Source organism: Tenrec ecaudatus, unplaced genomic scaffold (assembly GCF_050624435.1).
Source record: "Tenrec ecaudatus isolate mTenEca1 unplaced genomic scaffold, mTenEca1.hap1 Scaffold_398, whole genome shotgun sequence".
Taxonomy (NCBI): domain Eukaryota; kingdom Metazoa; phylum Chordata; class Mammalia; order Afrosoricida; family Tenrecidae; genus Tenrec; species Tenrec ecaudatus.
Genome location: NW_027459265.1, coordinates 177510 through 194587, shown reverse-complemented (window position 1 = coordinate 194587; position 17078 = coordinate 177510). Strand labels below are relative to the sequence as shown.

Sequence of the window (17078 nt, the reverse complement as noted above, 5' to 3'; positions counted from 1 at the left end):
TCTGTCGCCAGAACCCCACAGGCTTGTGGCTTCACAGCAATCACCATTTTGTGTGTCTGTACCATTTCTGATCCATGGAGAGATTTATTTTTGAGTCCGGAGGTGTTTTTGGTTTTCTCTTTTAATCTTTTATTTATACCTCTAGATGTCTGGAGCAGAGGAAGCACATCAAAGCATAGGTTATTGTGCCATCTTCACCCAAAAGTTGATCACACTTCTGTGATTTAAAATTAAACGCAGATCTTAGAATCATCTAATCAAAGACTTTTGAAGCTGGAGAGAGTTAGAGGGATGATTAAGGCAAATAAGCCAATTGCAATAGGTAAGGGGTCTGCAGTCTTAAGAAGTTACGTGATTTACTGCTACCATGTACCGGTTCATTTTAGGGCAGGACAACAGCTAAAGTGTTGGGCTGCCTCAGGTGTCCTTTGCCGCTCTGTCCACTGCCATATGACCCTCTACAGGCTATCCTTAAGTGCCATGTTTCCTTCAAACAGAACCTGGAAAGAGATATCAATGTAAGCAATCAGAAAATGACAAGTCTCATTTTAAGACTGATAGATAATACTTGTTTATCCTTGAGAAATATGGAAGTGAAAGTCAGAGCATAGTATGCCCAGTACTGAATTGAAAATACCGTATATACTAGAATATAAGCCGACCCGAATATAAGCCGAAGTACCTAATTATTACCTGGGAAACCAGAAAAACTGATTGACTCGAGTGTAAGCCTAGGGTGGGAAATGCAGGATGTGAATTAACACAGAGACCCGAGGGGAGAGACAGAGCGCAGCCACAGACACATCCTTACCAGTTCAACTGTCTACATAAGTGAATCACTACGGGTGCTTCTGCGAATTGGAGCCATCCACGTCATAGGACGCCTCTGATTGGTTAGATGTGAGTAAACAAACATTCAAAGCCCTGCAGTGTCAGCGGGGCTTCAAATGAACAGTGGAGGAACGACAATCGCCCATGAGATGTTACACCTCGCTGGGGTACCACTGACCCGTGCATAAGCCGAACCTCAGTTTTTCAGCACATTTTTTGTGCTTATACACGAGCATATACGGTATTTTCTTTAGAAGACCCAGTGCATTTGACTTTGTGGATGTCTATTGCCTTGGGTTTCTCTACGTTCCTGCAACTTACGAGATCAGTAATAGTGCCAATACTTCCAGCCACCCATATCATTGGGTTTAAAAAGCAACTGTGATGAATGGATCTGACCATAATTTACAGGGATAGCCTCTATTTCTGCTGTCATACAGACATGACAGGTAGGTTAATTTAGGAAATAAAAAAAGAGTGACCAAAATAGAGCAATACTCCCTTCTAATTAGGATTTCTGAATTTATTTTAGGATACAGGTTTAGAAACTGGTATTTTTATTAAAGTCTTTGGAACTGTTTTATTCTGTTTCTAGATCTTTTAGCTGTGCCTAAGTATCCGTATGCTGCTATGGAGAACTGGGGACTAAGTATTTTTGTGGAACAAAGAATACTACTGGATCCCAGTATGTCATCTATTTCTTATTTGCTGGATGTCACCATGGTCATTGTTCATGAGATATGTCACCAGGTATGAGAAAAAAAAAGATCAGGTGTAAGTATAATGTGCAAACGATTGAGAATGTAGAATGATTTCAGATACATAGATTAGGAGCTAAAGTATCATCCTTCTAATTAAGTTTTAATTATCCACTGAGGACTGCTTAATTCTTCCTAGAAGATAAGTCATTTTCCCCTGGATGGCAGCACAAACAAAACAAACACACAGTATATTGAAAAAGCAACTCTTATTCCGTTGACTTGAGTCATGAGGCGGCTCTGCCACTCGGCATCCTGTGTAGAGTCCTTCTCGGGCCACTGTTCCTTGTCAGCTCTGCTTTATCCTCTGTGATTATTGGGGTGTGTATATGGTAAATGCAGTGATAGCAATGATTTATTGCATTGCTGCAAGATGCAGCTGAATTTTGTGTACGTGTCAAAATGTGCTTTTGCTGAAATCAATTTGCTATTCCCTTTTCCCCATTACACAGACACTTAGGAAGTCTTTCACTAACTCAGCCGTAGACTCTTTGTTCTCAAATGATTGATATTTTTTGCCTTGGCATGTTTAGAAATTCATATGCAAAATAGTCAACTTTGTAGTGAAGCTAAGATAAAATTAATTTCACTTTGATTTTATACACTTGCTTACAATGAGTGGAAAGAATCGTCGAGCTTTTGCAGGGCTTATGGAATCCTGAATTTATTGAAGGAAAAAAAATCACACCGAAAAACATACGCTCATTCTAGTAAGAAGTAATAATTGCCCTGATTACCACAACTGTGTACAGGCTTTAGCTGAAAACATTAGGCATTTTATCATGCTGCAGTATGATTCTAATTTATCATAATCCACCAAAAATATAATCTATCAAAACTTAAAGAGTGGGGTGCAAAAAGGTTTCAGTGAGAAGTGAAATGCTAAGTACCAATAAATGAACTGGCAAACGATTCTGGAGCTCGGGATCCTTTCCTTAGATATTTGCCTTTTGCAGTGAAGTTGTGATGGAGAGATGCTGGTACCGGCATCCTGGTCACGTTGGGGATGTGCGCCTCTTTATCTGAGGTGCCATTGCTCAGATATCCAGGGCTTCTCTTTCATGGGGGAGAATCTAGTTTTCACCTAAGCATAAAATTCTTTGCAGGAAAAAGCACTTTTTCCTTGCATGTTCCTATGAATGACAAATTAGAAGCATTAACAAAGCACAAACTCCCTACCGTCAAGTCTACTCTAACTCGCTGAGCAGAACTGCCCCTGCTTCCAAGTCTGTACATCTTTACAGGGGTCGAGAGCCCCATCTTTCTCACCTGGAGTGTGCCAACTGCTGACCTTGGAGTTAACCACCCAGCGTGTAACTCACTTTGCCCCTGGAGCTCCTGGTTAGAAGCATAGTTCTGTAGCGGTAAGGCCGCACTGCTAATGCTTCAGTGGCTCATTAAACTGGATTCCCTTTATTCGATAGTCTACATAACTTCCTTGTGATCATTTAGTGGTGCTGTGCTATTTACTGTGAAAGAACAAACCAGAAAATAAGAGACACCTCCAAAAATGTTCAACTATTACTGCTACTTATATTTTATGCCATTCTGCCATTCTTCATTCCCGCTAAATACTCATGTTCCTGTGATTCTTACAATAGACGTATTTTAAAGGTAAAACGTGCATTTTTAAAAGTAAACATTATTTTTAAAAACTTTATATTTTGTGATCAAGAACTTTAGGGTACTCTCTTACTTTATTTTCTTAGAGATCTTCTTGGGTAAATGATACTTACTTTTGGATAGTGGAATGTTCAGTCATCGCAGTCTTTATTGTGACTCTTAATGACTGTTTATAACCCGCCTCTTCCTTGCTCCTGTGGAATGCTCCTGGCTCGCCTGGCCTACGGCATTGTTGCCCCGTTGGCTTTTTTGTTTCCTAAACAGTTCTTTTCTACCACAGTGATGGCACCAACCATTACATCTGCCTGGAATCTTCTTCCCCATGGCTTTCTCATGGCTGGTTCCTTCTGTCATTAAAGTCTGAGCTCACATGTCACCTAGTTAGAGGGATCTTTTTTTTGGTTTTATTTTCCAATCTAAAGGGACCTTCTCCCCTGATCATATTTTATCGTGCTTTATCACAATCTGAAACGATAGGGTTCATGTGCTTCTTTATTTTTGCCTTTCTCATTTCACACCATCCCCAATAAAATGTCAGCTGTCTGAATTTTCACTGCTGGATTGCAAAATCTTTAGGATAATTCATGGAATATATACATATATATATTTTCCAGCAATAAAAAGCACATACATATATATGTATACTTTTGAAAAATGAAAGATATTTATTTACCCTTTTGTTGAACTATTAAAGGGACTCAGAATAATGCATCATGATTTGATCAGAGGCCAGAGAAATTGCAGTATTTTTCTTGAAGGGACATGGAGGAATGTTATGCCTCAGTTGCTCATTATAATAATATCATGTAGCATTGGGTGTGGAGCACCTTAATATTCCTTCATTCCGGCACACAGCTGGTGTCTCCTGTGAATATTTCTTGCCACTGGAAGGTGATGCTTTGGTACCTTCTGTGATGAGTTGTTCACTATCTCTGGAGACAGTAGTTTCTATCTTCAGGCGTCTTTCAGCAGACATCTACTAACCAGAACTTTCATCCATTGGTTCTGGTTCACCCTTTGTGGGACCACCAGAAACAATCCTTCTTCTCATCCACATAAGAGACCTTCAGCTATTCGAGGACAACTGTCATTGACTTTTTTTTTTCTCATTTGTACTTTTTTCTTCAGATTAACTATTCTTTTTGTGTTTCTTGATAATTTTTCTCATCCTTATTTGAAATATATGTGTATTTGACAAGTATAACCAAGCAGTTGAATAAATCAATACAGTCTTGCCACACATATTTTAAGATCATAAAATCAATGGGGGAATGACTCCAGTTATGATGATTACAGTTTGATATATTTAATTTTAGATGAAATAATTCTGGACCATATTGTAAGTATATCTGTATCAATTCATTTTGTCACGACAGTGGTTTGGTGACCTTGTGACGCCTGTTTGGTGGGAAGACGTGTGGCTGAAGGAAGGCTTTGCTCACTACTTTGAATTTGTTGGCACAGACTATCTGTACCCCGGCTGGAACATGGTAAGTGCACTCTTCCAGAGTCAGATGGAAGCCCAGTGCCAGGCTGAGCTGGTGTTGCTTCAGGCTATTGGTACGGTCCAACATGCTTGAAAATACAAGCGATGCATGAAAAATGTACATATCTAGTAATAAAGGAACCAGTTACAGAAATGATAGTGATATAAAAAGTTACCTTGTATTAGCAATGAAATAGCAATTTGTTTATTATACATTGATGTTGAAATAGTACATCTTATCCAAGTGGAAATATTTAACATTGTGGTATTTGATAATACAGATAAAACATCCTTCACAACAGAGAAGGTAGAAGTAATTGATAAGTGATATTTTCAATGTATACTGTATTTCAGTATGTGGCTATGTGAGACCTTACTATTTCTTGCATGTGATGAAACAAAAAAAACATAGCTGAAGTATTTGGTGCATTGTGCTCAGAGATTTATGTAACATAACAGTAAGCTTAAATCATGTAAGTATGCGTTCACTTTACTTATGAAGAACAGTGTAAATTTTGCTCAGACTCCAGCAAGGTACTTACACATTTGAACCTGAAGTCGAGTTGGTTGTTTTTTATGTAGTGATGTTCAAGCACATTTGTAAGAAAAATGGGGAGATAATGTGGTTTGTATATTCCTTATTTTGTAAGTTTTCCCATCTTATATAAGCTTCCATTAATATTATTAATATTAACATTAAGTGTGCTTATATCAAGTAAAAGGATTTTAAATTGCACCCTGGATATATGGAGGTTTGCCATTTAACATTTTAATTTATTGTAAGTAGTAATGTGTAAAAATTTCTAAGTACAGAAATTTAACCAACTTAAAAAGATAGAATTTTATCTGTGATACATCATAAGTGATATAGTTTTTATACCTTTTTAGATATTATAAACCAAGATGAATAGGTGATTATCTAATTTCAAGTCATTATTCCAAGTGTGATGTTCAGATAATGTAAACCAAGGGGAAATCTGGAATATGAAAGTCATGTTGCAACTTCTTTACCATTAATTCAACTAACTCATGCTGATTAAATAATGTGACCTTACACATTCCTCAGAGGAAATGCTGCAATGGTAATTCCCTTTTGATATCTTTTAATTATGTTCCTTTAGTTTTGCCCATGTCTTCTAAAAGCAAGGCGTTTACTTTGAATAAATGTATGTTTACTTAGATTTGTATAGCTCGGTGTACACATAAAGAATTTTGTTAAAATCTTATAAGAATTATTTTATTATGATACTGGTGGTAATTAAAAATTCTTCATATATATGCAAAAATATCAATAATCACAAGAAATATTATTTTATGTATTCTTTAACAAAAATGAAATATTATAACTTAAATGTTTAAGGATATTGAAACATTAACAGAAGTACCTTTTGGTTTTTTGATGACTTTTAACCAACTTTGCTTATACTTTTCATTTAATTTTTATTGTGCTGTGGATTATTACTGATTTAAAATTTCATTATGTTTCAATATTAAAAGATGTCCTTATTACAAATGATATGTTAATCATACTGATAAAGGTTTTTCTTTTTTTTTGTTGGTTTCGCTTCATTAAGAAATAAAACTTGTCCATTCATAATTATGAAAAAGATGAGTACCTCTTAGATTAAAAATAATGAACAGAATTACACATGACATCCTTGATAATCATTGAACAGTAAGATTAAGGTTAAATAACTGAATTTTTTTTTGAGAAATTTTTGAAAGAAAATATTTCTTCATCATTTCCCATTGTTATCAACATAGGTCACTGATAACATTCTTTTGTAAGGGGTATTTAAAAAATCATGTCTCAATAACATAAGTGAGACTTTGCCCTTCTTAGAATACAGGTCAAGCAATGAAAGAGCAGAAACCTGTGGTGATCAAGATATCAGCTATATGTCTTTGAAATCTACATTTTATCATTAAGAACTGGACACCATTACAGTGAGATGGAAAACTTCCTTATAAAACTAAGGACATTTATTCATGAGAAATAACAAGTCCTATGATGATAATTCTGCATTCCTATTATAAAAATTAAAATACGTTCCTTTTTGATGACACTTTTTTTCAGTAGCTTGCCTTATTTGGTTTATAGAGAGCTCCCAATGTATTAAACACACACAATCTGTAAGAAGGAGCCCTAAATAAATGGACTTTTTAGATACTATTATCTCCTTTTAGAGAAAGTCTTAAGTTAGCCATATAAAAAAGAGAGAGTACTAAGTGGGTTCACGGCTGTACCAGCAATATTTTACATAATGGCGTCAGCAAAAGAGAGAAAGAAATACGCAGAGGAATAGGAGAGACAGCTGCGTCAGCAGTAACTCATACTGTTGTGACAGGCACAAAAGCTTCGCTAGAAATGCACGGCTTAGGCTTCACAAGTGCTGAGACTAAAATAGAAAAACCAAAAGTCAGGCCCATGTCAGGAAAAAAAAAATTAGGAAGCTGACCTCTTTTACTTTTAATTTCAAAACAATACTTTAATTCTTTTTAGGCATGAAGGCTCATGCCTTGAAATTCGATTTAATTTTATTAAAGAGGTTTCTTTGGTCTATCTACCTTCTGTAGAGTATCGGTAAAGTAGCTTCAAATTATTTTGTATTCTTAATAAAGCTTCCATATTGATCAAGGCTAGTATATAGTTGCTTTGTCTGCTTAACTATTAGAGAAATCTGACGATGTGTGTGTGTTTTCAGAGCCCATTTATAACATAGAAATAATTAGCTTTTACAGTTGTAACACAACATGTGTGACTATTTGGTTCATAAACAAAGAAGTCAACTTTGGATATCTCATGAAATATGATTTAAGGTGGGCCAATGAATGGGAGACATTCTCTAAGTATTTGTACCTCACTGGCTCACGCTTATCATTTGAAAAATTGGACTCTGTTACTGATGTACTAAGCTCACTGTTTGTTTGCTTGTTTGTTGTGAAGATAAAAAGACTTATGAGCCTTTGAAATGTTTGAATTTCTAAATAAATGTGAGCAAGCAACCTGGACCTGGAAAATGAATGCTCCATTAGAACCGTGCATCGATTTTATAGAGAGAATTCGCTAACATTTCCAACCTTAGTAGACCACTCTGACACTCTATAGATTTATATCAATTATGTTTAGATTACAAAATAATTTCTATCAACTTTATATCAGGACTCAATCTCACCAAATCAATTCTTCTCTCTACTGGCAACAGAAACTACTGTACTCTATAGGAATATAAGCCTTAGATAATGTTTCATTCATCAAAGAGAATTGTCAAGATCATTAGAAGCAACTTCCTTAGCTCAGGGCTAAGGGTACATTTCAAGGGGCAAGTGGTCTTTTTGTTTGACATTATTTTATCAAAGTTGGCTGTTAGTGACAACTTTATTGGATGGATCAATTTATGGTTTGCTGTTGATAGCAGCTGTATTAAATCTTATTGTTTCCTCAAAGGATGAAAAAGAAAGACTAAAACAACATGTGATTGCTAGTCTTCAAGGGGTCTTTATCATTTGAAACTGAAAGAGGCTATGAAAAGATGCACAAATAAAGGCTGTGACGAACTCTTTGTTCATAGATCCGATGCTGATGCAGGTTACATCAGAGGCCTGTTCATATTAGATAGTCTTTCATTGTAATTAGGATAGTCCATGTTTTTCTATTGTCAGTGTGTCCTTGAGTCTCCTGAAGGTGGCATTGTAAAGGAATGCTTCTACAATGACAATCATTTTACTTGGGCCTATGTTCTTTTATTACATGAATTGGCATGGTACAGAGCCTTATCCAATAATAAGGTTTTGAGTTTTACACTCATTAAGGTCTGCAGACTGGCTATTCTTCCTCGATTTTGACAGAGACAAATTGGCAGAGTGACAAATAATGTCGAATCATGAAGTTCACTTCATGGTGCTTACTGCTTAGGACATTACAAAAAATATATATATGTATTAAACCCTTGCTAATTGTCCTCAGTGATTTCTAATGTGGGCAAAAGTAAGAGAATAAAAATGAATGGTGCCAGTAGAGTCAGTTTCTTTGTAATGTGCACCAACAAAGGAAACTTTAATAGGCATGACAATAAATTTACACTCACCTTTTAAGTAATTTTATTTTCATTAAAAAAGAAGTAAAGAAAATTATTGGCAAACATAAATAGGCATAAACAAACTTATTGAGTTCATGTTTTTCTAGTTTAAATGTAGAGATATAATTCTTGTGAGCAATAATACGCACTCTGTTGAATATTTGGCAAGTGGGGAATAGAAAATTAGAAAGCTTGGTTAACATTTCATTTGTTCTGTTGTTTGGTCCTGAAATCTTATTGATGTAGGGAATACTTCCGTAATCTTCGCACAGTTTCTTAGTGTATATCCTGGCAATAGCTGGCACATGATTGCTGTTGCATGTAATTTATCATTCAATATCTACTTGTTCACCAGAGCTGTGGGATGAGAGACACGGTGTTTGTGAAATGTTTATTTTAGAAGTTTACATTAGAAGTATAGAATACCAAGTACAGTTTTCTATATAGTTGTGCCTATCTATTGTGATCAGAACCCACATTATACTTTAATCCTAAAAAAAAACAGTCAATTCGAAAGTGATTCAATCCTTTGCTACTTTTGGGGATATTTTATTTTCAAATGACAAATACGTACATAGCACATACATAAATGTGAAAGCTTCAAAGTCTTCTCAGAGCTAGTGCCAGAGTCTGTAGTCATGTTGATTCTGTTCAGAAGCCTAAGAGTGGAATTTGCATAGAAAGAATTGAGGAAAGTTAGAGAACTTGCCTGGATCTCTTGAGGTCAGTCTCCCAAATGTGGGAATGAGTTTTCCCCTTACAACTTTTCTCCCCTGTCCCATTTGGAAGCAATTATTTAACCACTGAAAATAGGTATTTCATTTTAAAGAATAGGAAAAATAAGACAATAATTATTCTCCCCCTTTGAGAGGCATCAGGGATCTATAAGTCCCTATTCTGTAAGAAAAGTTTGCTTTTTCGGAGCGTTAGTGGACAGTTTTCGGCGTTGGTGGATAATGGACCTGTAACAAAAACAAAGGAAGTAAACCAGGGCGTACTAGCTGTGCTGAGAACAGCAGCTAATGCCATGAAAGGAAGCTATGTAGCAGAGGTGCTTTAGCCGGATTCACAGTAAACGCAGAGGGAATCCCAAGGTGCATGTGTCCAACACAGCGAGGGTTACACCAGGACTCAGAAAGTGTACAAATAAGAACAATTCAAAGGATTCTTAGTGTTTGGAAGCAGGACCAAGGGTCAGATTCTAACTAATGGTAATAATAGATATTAAGAATTTCATGAAAGAACTTACAGTTATCAAAGAAACAGTTTAAGCAGGTGCCTGTTATAATAAAGAGCATGGGGGGTGGTGGTCATATTTGACCTCTGGTTTTCTTACTGCCCAGAGTCAGACATGCCTCCCAACATGGTCCATCCTCTTTCTCCCACTGTGTTAAGCTGAGTTGTCTAGAGAAGCAAATCCAGTGACTCGTATGTGAGATCCAGGCCCACATCTGGATGCGTCTTGAGGGGCAGTTGTGTGATTGAGGGGTAAATTAGAGAGACACGGGGCAAGGCATGCATGGGCTCACCTTTTCCATTGGAGATCAGACCCAGATGAGGCAGTACTGTACCTTCTCCAGCCTTACATAATTTCGGGCAAAGAAGCCACAGTAAGCACATACATAATAGGAAGTCGTTATATTTAGAGACATACGTGTAACAAGAGGAGGACGAGCTAGGGGTATACATACACTAGAAAGGGGAGATCCTAAAGGCATACATGTGACAGGACGGCGCATACATAACAAGATGAGTAGATGCTAGAGTCAAGATGGCAGCCGAACCTTAGTTATCTCTGAGCTGGCTTGACCACAGGTGTCTTTGAACTCTTCTCCAGGGGAACAATTTATGATCCTTACAAAAGGGAGCGGACCCTATTCTTAGCATGGGGCCGACATTAGGGTCTGATTGCTTTTGATGGCAGACAACCTTCAGGCAGATCGCTTTCAAGCAGTTGACTTTCAAGCATATATTATAATAACAAGCATGTGCATGCAAGCTCCTTAAGATTGACATTATTATGGGAGCGTCCTGGGGAATAACTTTTACTTATGAAACTGACAGGAATGTATCTCCAACCCATGAATGTGAAGGTGTCTCTCGAAGGGAGCCCCAGCCTCCCAGACTCCTTAATACATAATCATAGAAAATTTATTCGTGAATACTCTCTTCCCGGTTCTGTTTCCCCCACATATATATATAAGAAAGAGCTTATATCAACAAGTAATCTTATGTTGTCAAAAGAAGGCATGCCACCCAAGTCCAACTTCAGTCCATAACTGAGATTGTAGTTTATAAGTCCCTCATCATACTCACATAGGTTCATACTGGTGACACAGAATGGTGAAAATCACAGGCTGCTGGAAGCAGAGTTGTGTGGATCCAAGGTTGCTGGAAACATCAGGGTGCCAATAGTCCTCAGGGTAAAGCGGCCCATATGGGGCCACCTTTGGAGGTAGACGCAGCAGCCCAGGGAACTCCTAAAGAGGAGGAAGGCCAAGTGATGAGAGGGAGGCAGTTTTCAGAGCCCCTTACTCATACAAAAGGCCACATCGCCAACGAGGTATCATAACTGACATTTGATAGGTCAGACTCCACCCCTAGTTCAGAGTGTATAGTTGGCATAAAATAATCCAATCACCACAGGCCATCACTTGTCAATTTGACACCTTTACAGATGTTTTTAGCCATAAATAATTTCAAAACAGAGATAACATTGACTTTATTTGTACCTAATATGATACAACTAACAGAGGTACTACTGAAAATACACCAGCCCTACTTAAGCCCTTGTGGTAGTTACATAATCTGGTGCCAATTTTGGACCTGCCAGGACTAAGAGTGAAGGCGTACAGTCTAGTCTGGCAATCAGGTCGCAGCCAGTGAGGCCTCTGTGTGGGCATGGCCTTCTGAGAATTCTGGGAATTCTGATATTTTCCTCCTTAGAGACGGGAGACATTTTTCCTCCCTCTCCTCACTCCCTCGGAAATGCTCTACTGAAAAGGCTGACTCCCTGGGGGACATCCCTGAGGAGAAGTCACATGGACCTACTTGATGCAGCCCTGGGTGCTGGGGAAGCCCTGTGAAGACCCCTGCCAGCGCTGAGATGCTTGCAGTGCCACTGGATTCATACGACTTCCCACCTACTGGCTTATGATCTTCCTGTCCCTGCATTGGTTTCATCTGAAGAGCAATTTACATATTGGTATCACACATATGGGCTAATGCCAGACTTATGGACTTGATCTGGACTGGGCTATAATGTTTTCTCAATATTTAACTGCTCTTGTATGTAAACCTCATATGCATATGCATGTTTGTGAATTTGCTTCTCTAGTCTACCTGGACTAACACAGCCTTATATTCTATAGGTGAATTAAGCAAAACTATCCTCTGCCTAATGATTACAGCTTTCTGACACCCACACCTTAATTCCATAATCCTATTCATATGTTCCCCCACCTCTGACACTTTGTAAGCCAGCCACTTCATGCCTTTATCTCCCCTATTTTGGGAACTCTGCTTCTAAACTGCCTATTTCTCTGGTGCTCAGAGTAAACAAGCTTGATCTTTGATGTGAGGAATATTCCTTCCAGTGGAAACCTTATGAATTTTCAAACAGAAGGGAAGTCAAGTCGACATTGGTCATCCATCAAGTCAGCAGGCAAAGTGAACCAGCTCACAAGGTCAAATCACTTCTCTTCATCTGGTTGAGTTCTGGTCACTTCAGTACTAGCCATTCCTAGCTAGGTCAGTGTGTACACAGTAAGCTACGGAGTTCCCCACAGAACTCCCTCTGCTTCAGAACAATGGCCCTTCACAAAGTCTCTACAACTCTAGCTCCATAGCACTGTCATGCCATCAACATAGACTCTGCAAAAACTCTTCAAACTTCAGTTTTATCTGTTTCATCTGGCCTCTAAGTCTTGTACACCAAGTCTAAAGTATCAGTGTCCAAACTCAACATGTCTCTCTGTTGCTGAATTTCCTCCACTTCAATTCACCAAGTGGATCCAGGTGGTCACCTAGCAAGCATTTTTTGGCTGCCCACAGATGCTTTGTGACCTTCAATCCTAGAGGGAGCTTTTCTTCCTGGTTCCCAGCTTAGGCACAAGCTGCTGGAGCACAATTCAAAAAGGCAAAGACACCTGTTTTTCTTGTCTCCCAGCAATTGTCTCTCTTTGTAATTCTTTCAAAATGCAAACGTGTTGCCACTCAAAGCACTGAGTGGTGCTTAGCTTTGCTAAACCTTCCATGCAAGCCATTCCTAATTCCCATTTCACAGATCCAACTGTACAAGAAGCCAGTGAGCTTAGAAAGTCTCTGTGATCATTAAATTCAACCTTCATTTCTGCCAAATATTATGTCAATAAGTAGGGAAAACAACATAATCCCAGTACAGTCACATCTTAAACATAATTCTTAAAGCAGTCAAATCCAATACTTTCTTAGTTAACTGTCTGATTCAGATACAATAAGACCCTAGGCCTCAGGTAAGACCAAACCAGGCTTGGGCCTTCTGTCACTATAGAAAAGTCCTAGAAGAATATTTGCCCCCTGAACTCAAATTTAACATCCTCTGCACTTATTTTCACCATTACAGTAGAAATAACCAAGTCCAGCTTATAAGAATCAAAAATGTCACTTCCCATGTCCTTGATAGATAACAGCCAAGCAAAGCACGTGGCTATATCCGACTTTCTCCAGCTGTCCCAGGAAGAAAAATCCAATCCCATAAGGCAGAGGTCAGAGAATCTCCGCTGTGCATCTTATGATTTATGGTCCCATGACTGGACCATAATGAGTTAGGCTGGGTGTTCTAGAGAACAAACCCAGTGAAACTCATTTCTGTGTAAGAAAGAATTGTATCTCAAGTAATTGTATCCCGGCACAGTTGAACTCCAGTCCATGATGCCGGTCCATAAGTCCCTCTTCAGACTCACGTAACTTCAAGCTGCTGCTGCAGGCTGGTGCAGCAGAAAGATCACAGGCAGGTGGGTGCGGAGGGGCATGAGCCCATGGGAGCTGCAAACACGGCAGTGCCCGTCACCTCTCAGATTTGGGCGGTCAACGTAGAGCAGCCCTTGGGTCAGGCACAGAGCCCAGAGAAGAGGACGTGGAAGAGCAAGGCAGTTCCTGCAGCTCCTTATGCTCATGCGCGGGGGTGAGGACGTGGTAAAGAAAACTGACCAATCCTCTCACTTAGTGTTGTGTACACCCTATGTGCATAGTACCATACAATCATTAGGCAGGAGTTACAAAGAAATGAGTAGAAAAATCATATTTCGATATTTCACTTGTTATACTTGTGTATTAAAATAGCTATTAGTGTAACTAATATATAAACAAATTTTATGTATGCTTGCTTTCTTATTATATGGTTAATTCTATATGTTTAAGTCAAATGTGATGCTGACTCACTAGTGGCCATGCAAAGGGCATCAATCAGAAGCAAGACTGTATCAGGATATACAGGTGTTAATTGTTGAAGTGTATTAATTGGGTTTGAAGCTTAGTGGCAAATAAAAGAAAAATTGATTTATGAGTGTAATAATACATCGGTGAAGAATAAGTAATTCATTCACACGGTAAGGTTTATTTACACCTTTATTTCCTTTACAAAAACTAGGACTTTGGGCTTCCGTTTGGTTTTTAGTGGCTTTTGAAGAGCTTGGAGGTTATCAAGGTGTGTCATTTAAGTCTTGGGACTGTAAGTCTTCTTTATTTATTGCTTCAAATGGCAGAATAGCTCTTTTAGGCAAGACATGTTAGACAGGAAAGAGAAAATAAACATTGGTTATTAGTATTCACACCTGTTTTCCTCCCTATAAATCCAGGTATGTGCTTTGGAGGTTTGTTTTAGTTTCATTTCCTCAAATTTTTATTTGAATTTTTCAAATTTAAAACAAACCTTCAAGTTAGTTCTACCTTACAAATCTGGCTAGGCCAGAGTATGTACACGGGTTCAGATGAGAACTCTCAACACAGGGAATCCAGCATTGATAACCCCTCAGGACCAATAACGAGAATAGTGATACCATGAGGGTAGGGGAAAGGTGGGGGGAGAAAGGGATAATTGAACACAATGATCGACATATAACCCCTCCTAGGGGGATGGACACCAGAAAAGTAGGTGAAGGGAGACAGCAGACAGTGTAAAATATGAAAATACAAATAATTTATACATTATCAAGGGTCCATAAGGGTTGGAGGGAGGATAAAAAAGGGCTGATACCAAGGGCTCGGGTAGAAAGAAAATGTTTTGGAAATGATGATGGCAACATGTGTACAAATATGCTTGATACATTTGATATATGGATATAAGAGCTATAAGAGCCCCTAATAAAATGATTTATTAAAATTTTAAAAAGAATTTTATATATGTTCTTAGTCAATGATTTTTTAAAAACATGAATTCATTTTAGAAAATACTGTTTTGAGTTTTGAAACTAGAGATAAAAGATAAATAAGCATTCCTTTCAGAATAAGGAATTTTCACAGAGAACCGTTTTAAGGCATTTTGGGTGTCAAGGTCTTTCTGTGTGTCCTGAGGACTTTTAAAACCAAGTACTAAATGGGGAAAAATCATATATTTCCCAGTTAGAAGACCATTAATGAACGTGAAGCTGAATAGTAATGCAAGGATACCCCTTATATAATTTTATAATATTGTAGGGAAAGTTACTCTAGTTATTCCTTTTTCAAATAAGAGCAGTAGGTAAGCAAAATATGCCAACTTGCTAAATATATATATACACACATTTGATAAACTAAAATTTTGATAACACCAAAAAGAGATGCCAAAACTATGAAGTGTTCTGTCAGATATCCGTGCCTTTAAGCATATCTTTATTACAGTGGATTATGCTGTTCTCCTGGTCACCATCTCTGATAGCAGTGTACATCTCCCTATAATAATTGTTCAGCATCAGATATCATTTAGCATGTTTCCATGTTAGTTAAAAATAACTTGTCTTACAAAACCTATAATGACACACAACCAACAATGAACACTGGGGATTAAAAAGATACCTAAAAAATAATGAATTTGTAATTATCACTCATATTTAGCCAGGCAGCTATGCGATCTAAAAACCCTTACAACACAACGCCATGTCTAAACTAGTGAAACTGGGCTTGTTTTGCTTTTAATTTTCATAAGATTACTTTACCACTGCGCAGATGACACCAGAGAAAGGTCATCAGCCAAAATAAAGAAGAGCTCTACGTTAATATGTTATGCAGGGCTTTCTACAGAAACCAAACCAGGGCGCTTATGATTACAGATGATAGGTCGATACAGAGATAGTAATTTATAGAGTGAAACAAATTAGCAGCAAAGTAGTCTGCACAGCAACACAGAGATTTCAGGCCAACTCACTTTCATGGGACATTTAATATAAAAGATACTCCAATTTACATGGTCACTAGCCCAAGGCCAACGAAGCAGACAGTAGGATGAGGAAGTAGTGAGGTGGAGCAGAGGCAGGTAGCTCAGGGAAGCAAAGCAGGTCTCGGTGGAGCCTGGAGGTGTAGTGATACGATGTAGCTGGCAGTTGTTGCAGTGTATGCAGTGATGGCAAGACAAGCGGAGTCAGCCCGCAGGTTGCAGACAGAGCAAGGTGGAGCAGCACAGTGACAAGGTCCACCAGGTGGAACAGAGCTTTGCACATCCCACAGCTAAGCTACCACAGCACACCTGTTGAGATGGGGCAGGCAGCTCAGGCAGCTCACTGGCTGGTTCAAGCACCTGGGAGAGAGGGAGAGAGGCCTGCCTCCAGAGAGCCATTGATCTTGGTCTCGCCTCCTAAGGAGGTCATCAAGCTGAAACCTGATTGACAGGCTATCCTCCACCCACATCTTCCTACAGGTTCCTTTTTGGCACACAAAGAAACTATCACAAGATCTTTGTGAAGAGAAAGGGGGGAAAAGAGATGTATTTGTCATCCATTAATAATGAAAGAATTTTACCATTAAAGAATAGGAAACATTTACTATATAACACAAAACACATGGCATGTATTCACTTATCCCGAAGAAAGATAATTTACTAAACCGATCCTTTGAGAGTACACGTCTTCTCTATTGTTGCTTTTCTCAAGAGTATGAAGTGTATTATATGATTCCAAACCACCATGCTTTACACCCTTTAGGTATCTCTCTGCATCCATGAAGGATCCCTGGTGGCAGAGTTGGTTACACACTGGACTGCGCCTCAAAAGAAAGATGAGGCGCTCTGCTCCCATAAAGATTTCAATTCCTGGAAACACTAAAGGTCAGGTCGACATCCTAGGTCAGGTA

At 38.4% G+C, this 17078-nt stretch overlaps 1 protein-coding gene across 1 annotated transcript in view; it reads left to right on the top strand.

The window, feature by feature from the left end:
• Positions 1–1273: 1273 nt before the first annotated feature.
• The window catches only part of LOC142436553 (thyrotropin-releasing hormone-degrading ectoenzyme-like), a 184874-nt gene continuing 169069 nt past the window's right edge, over positions 1274–17078 (top strand). Inside the window, exons 1-3 of the mRNA XM_075540127.1 lie at positions 1274–1280; positions 1427–1581; positions 4589–4702. Coding sequence (XP_075396242.1) covers positions 1274–1280; positions 1427–1581; positions 4589–4702 — 276 coding nt within the window. The remainder of the gene's footprint in view (positions 1281–1426; positions 1582–4588; positions 4703–17078) is intronic.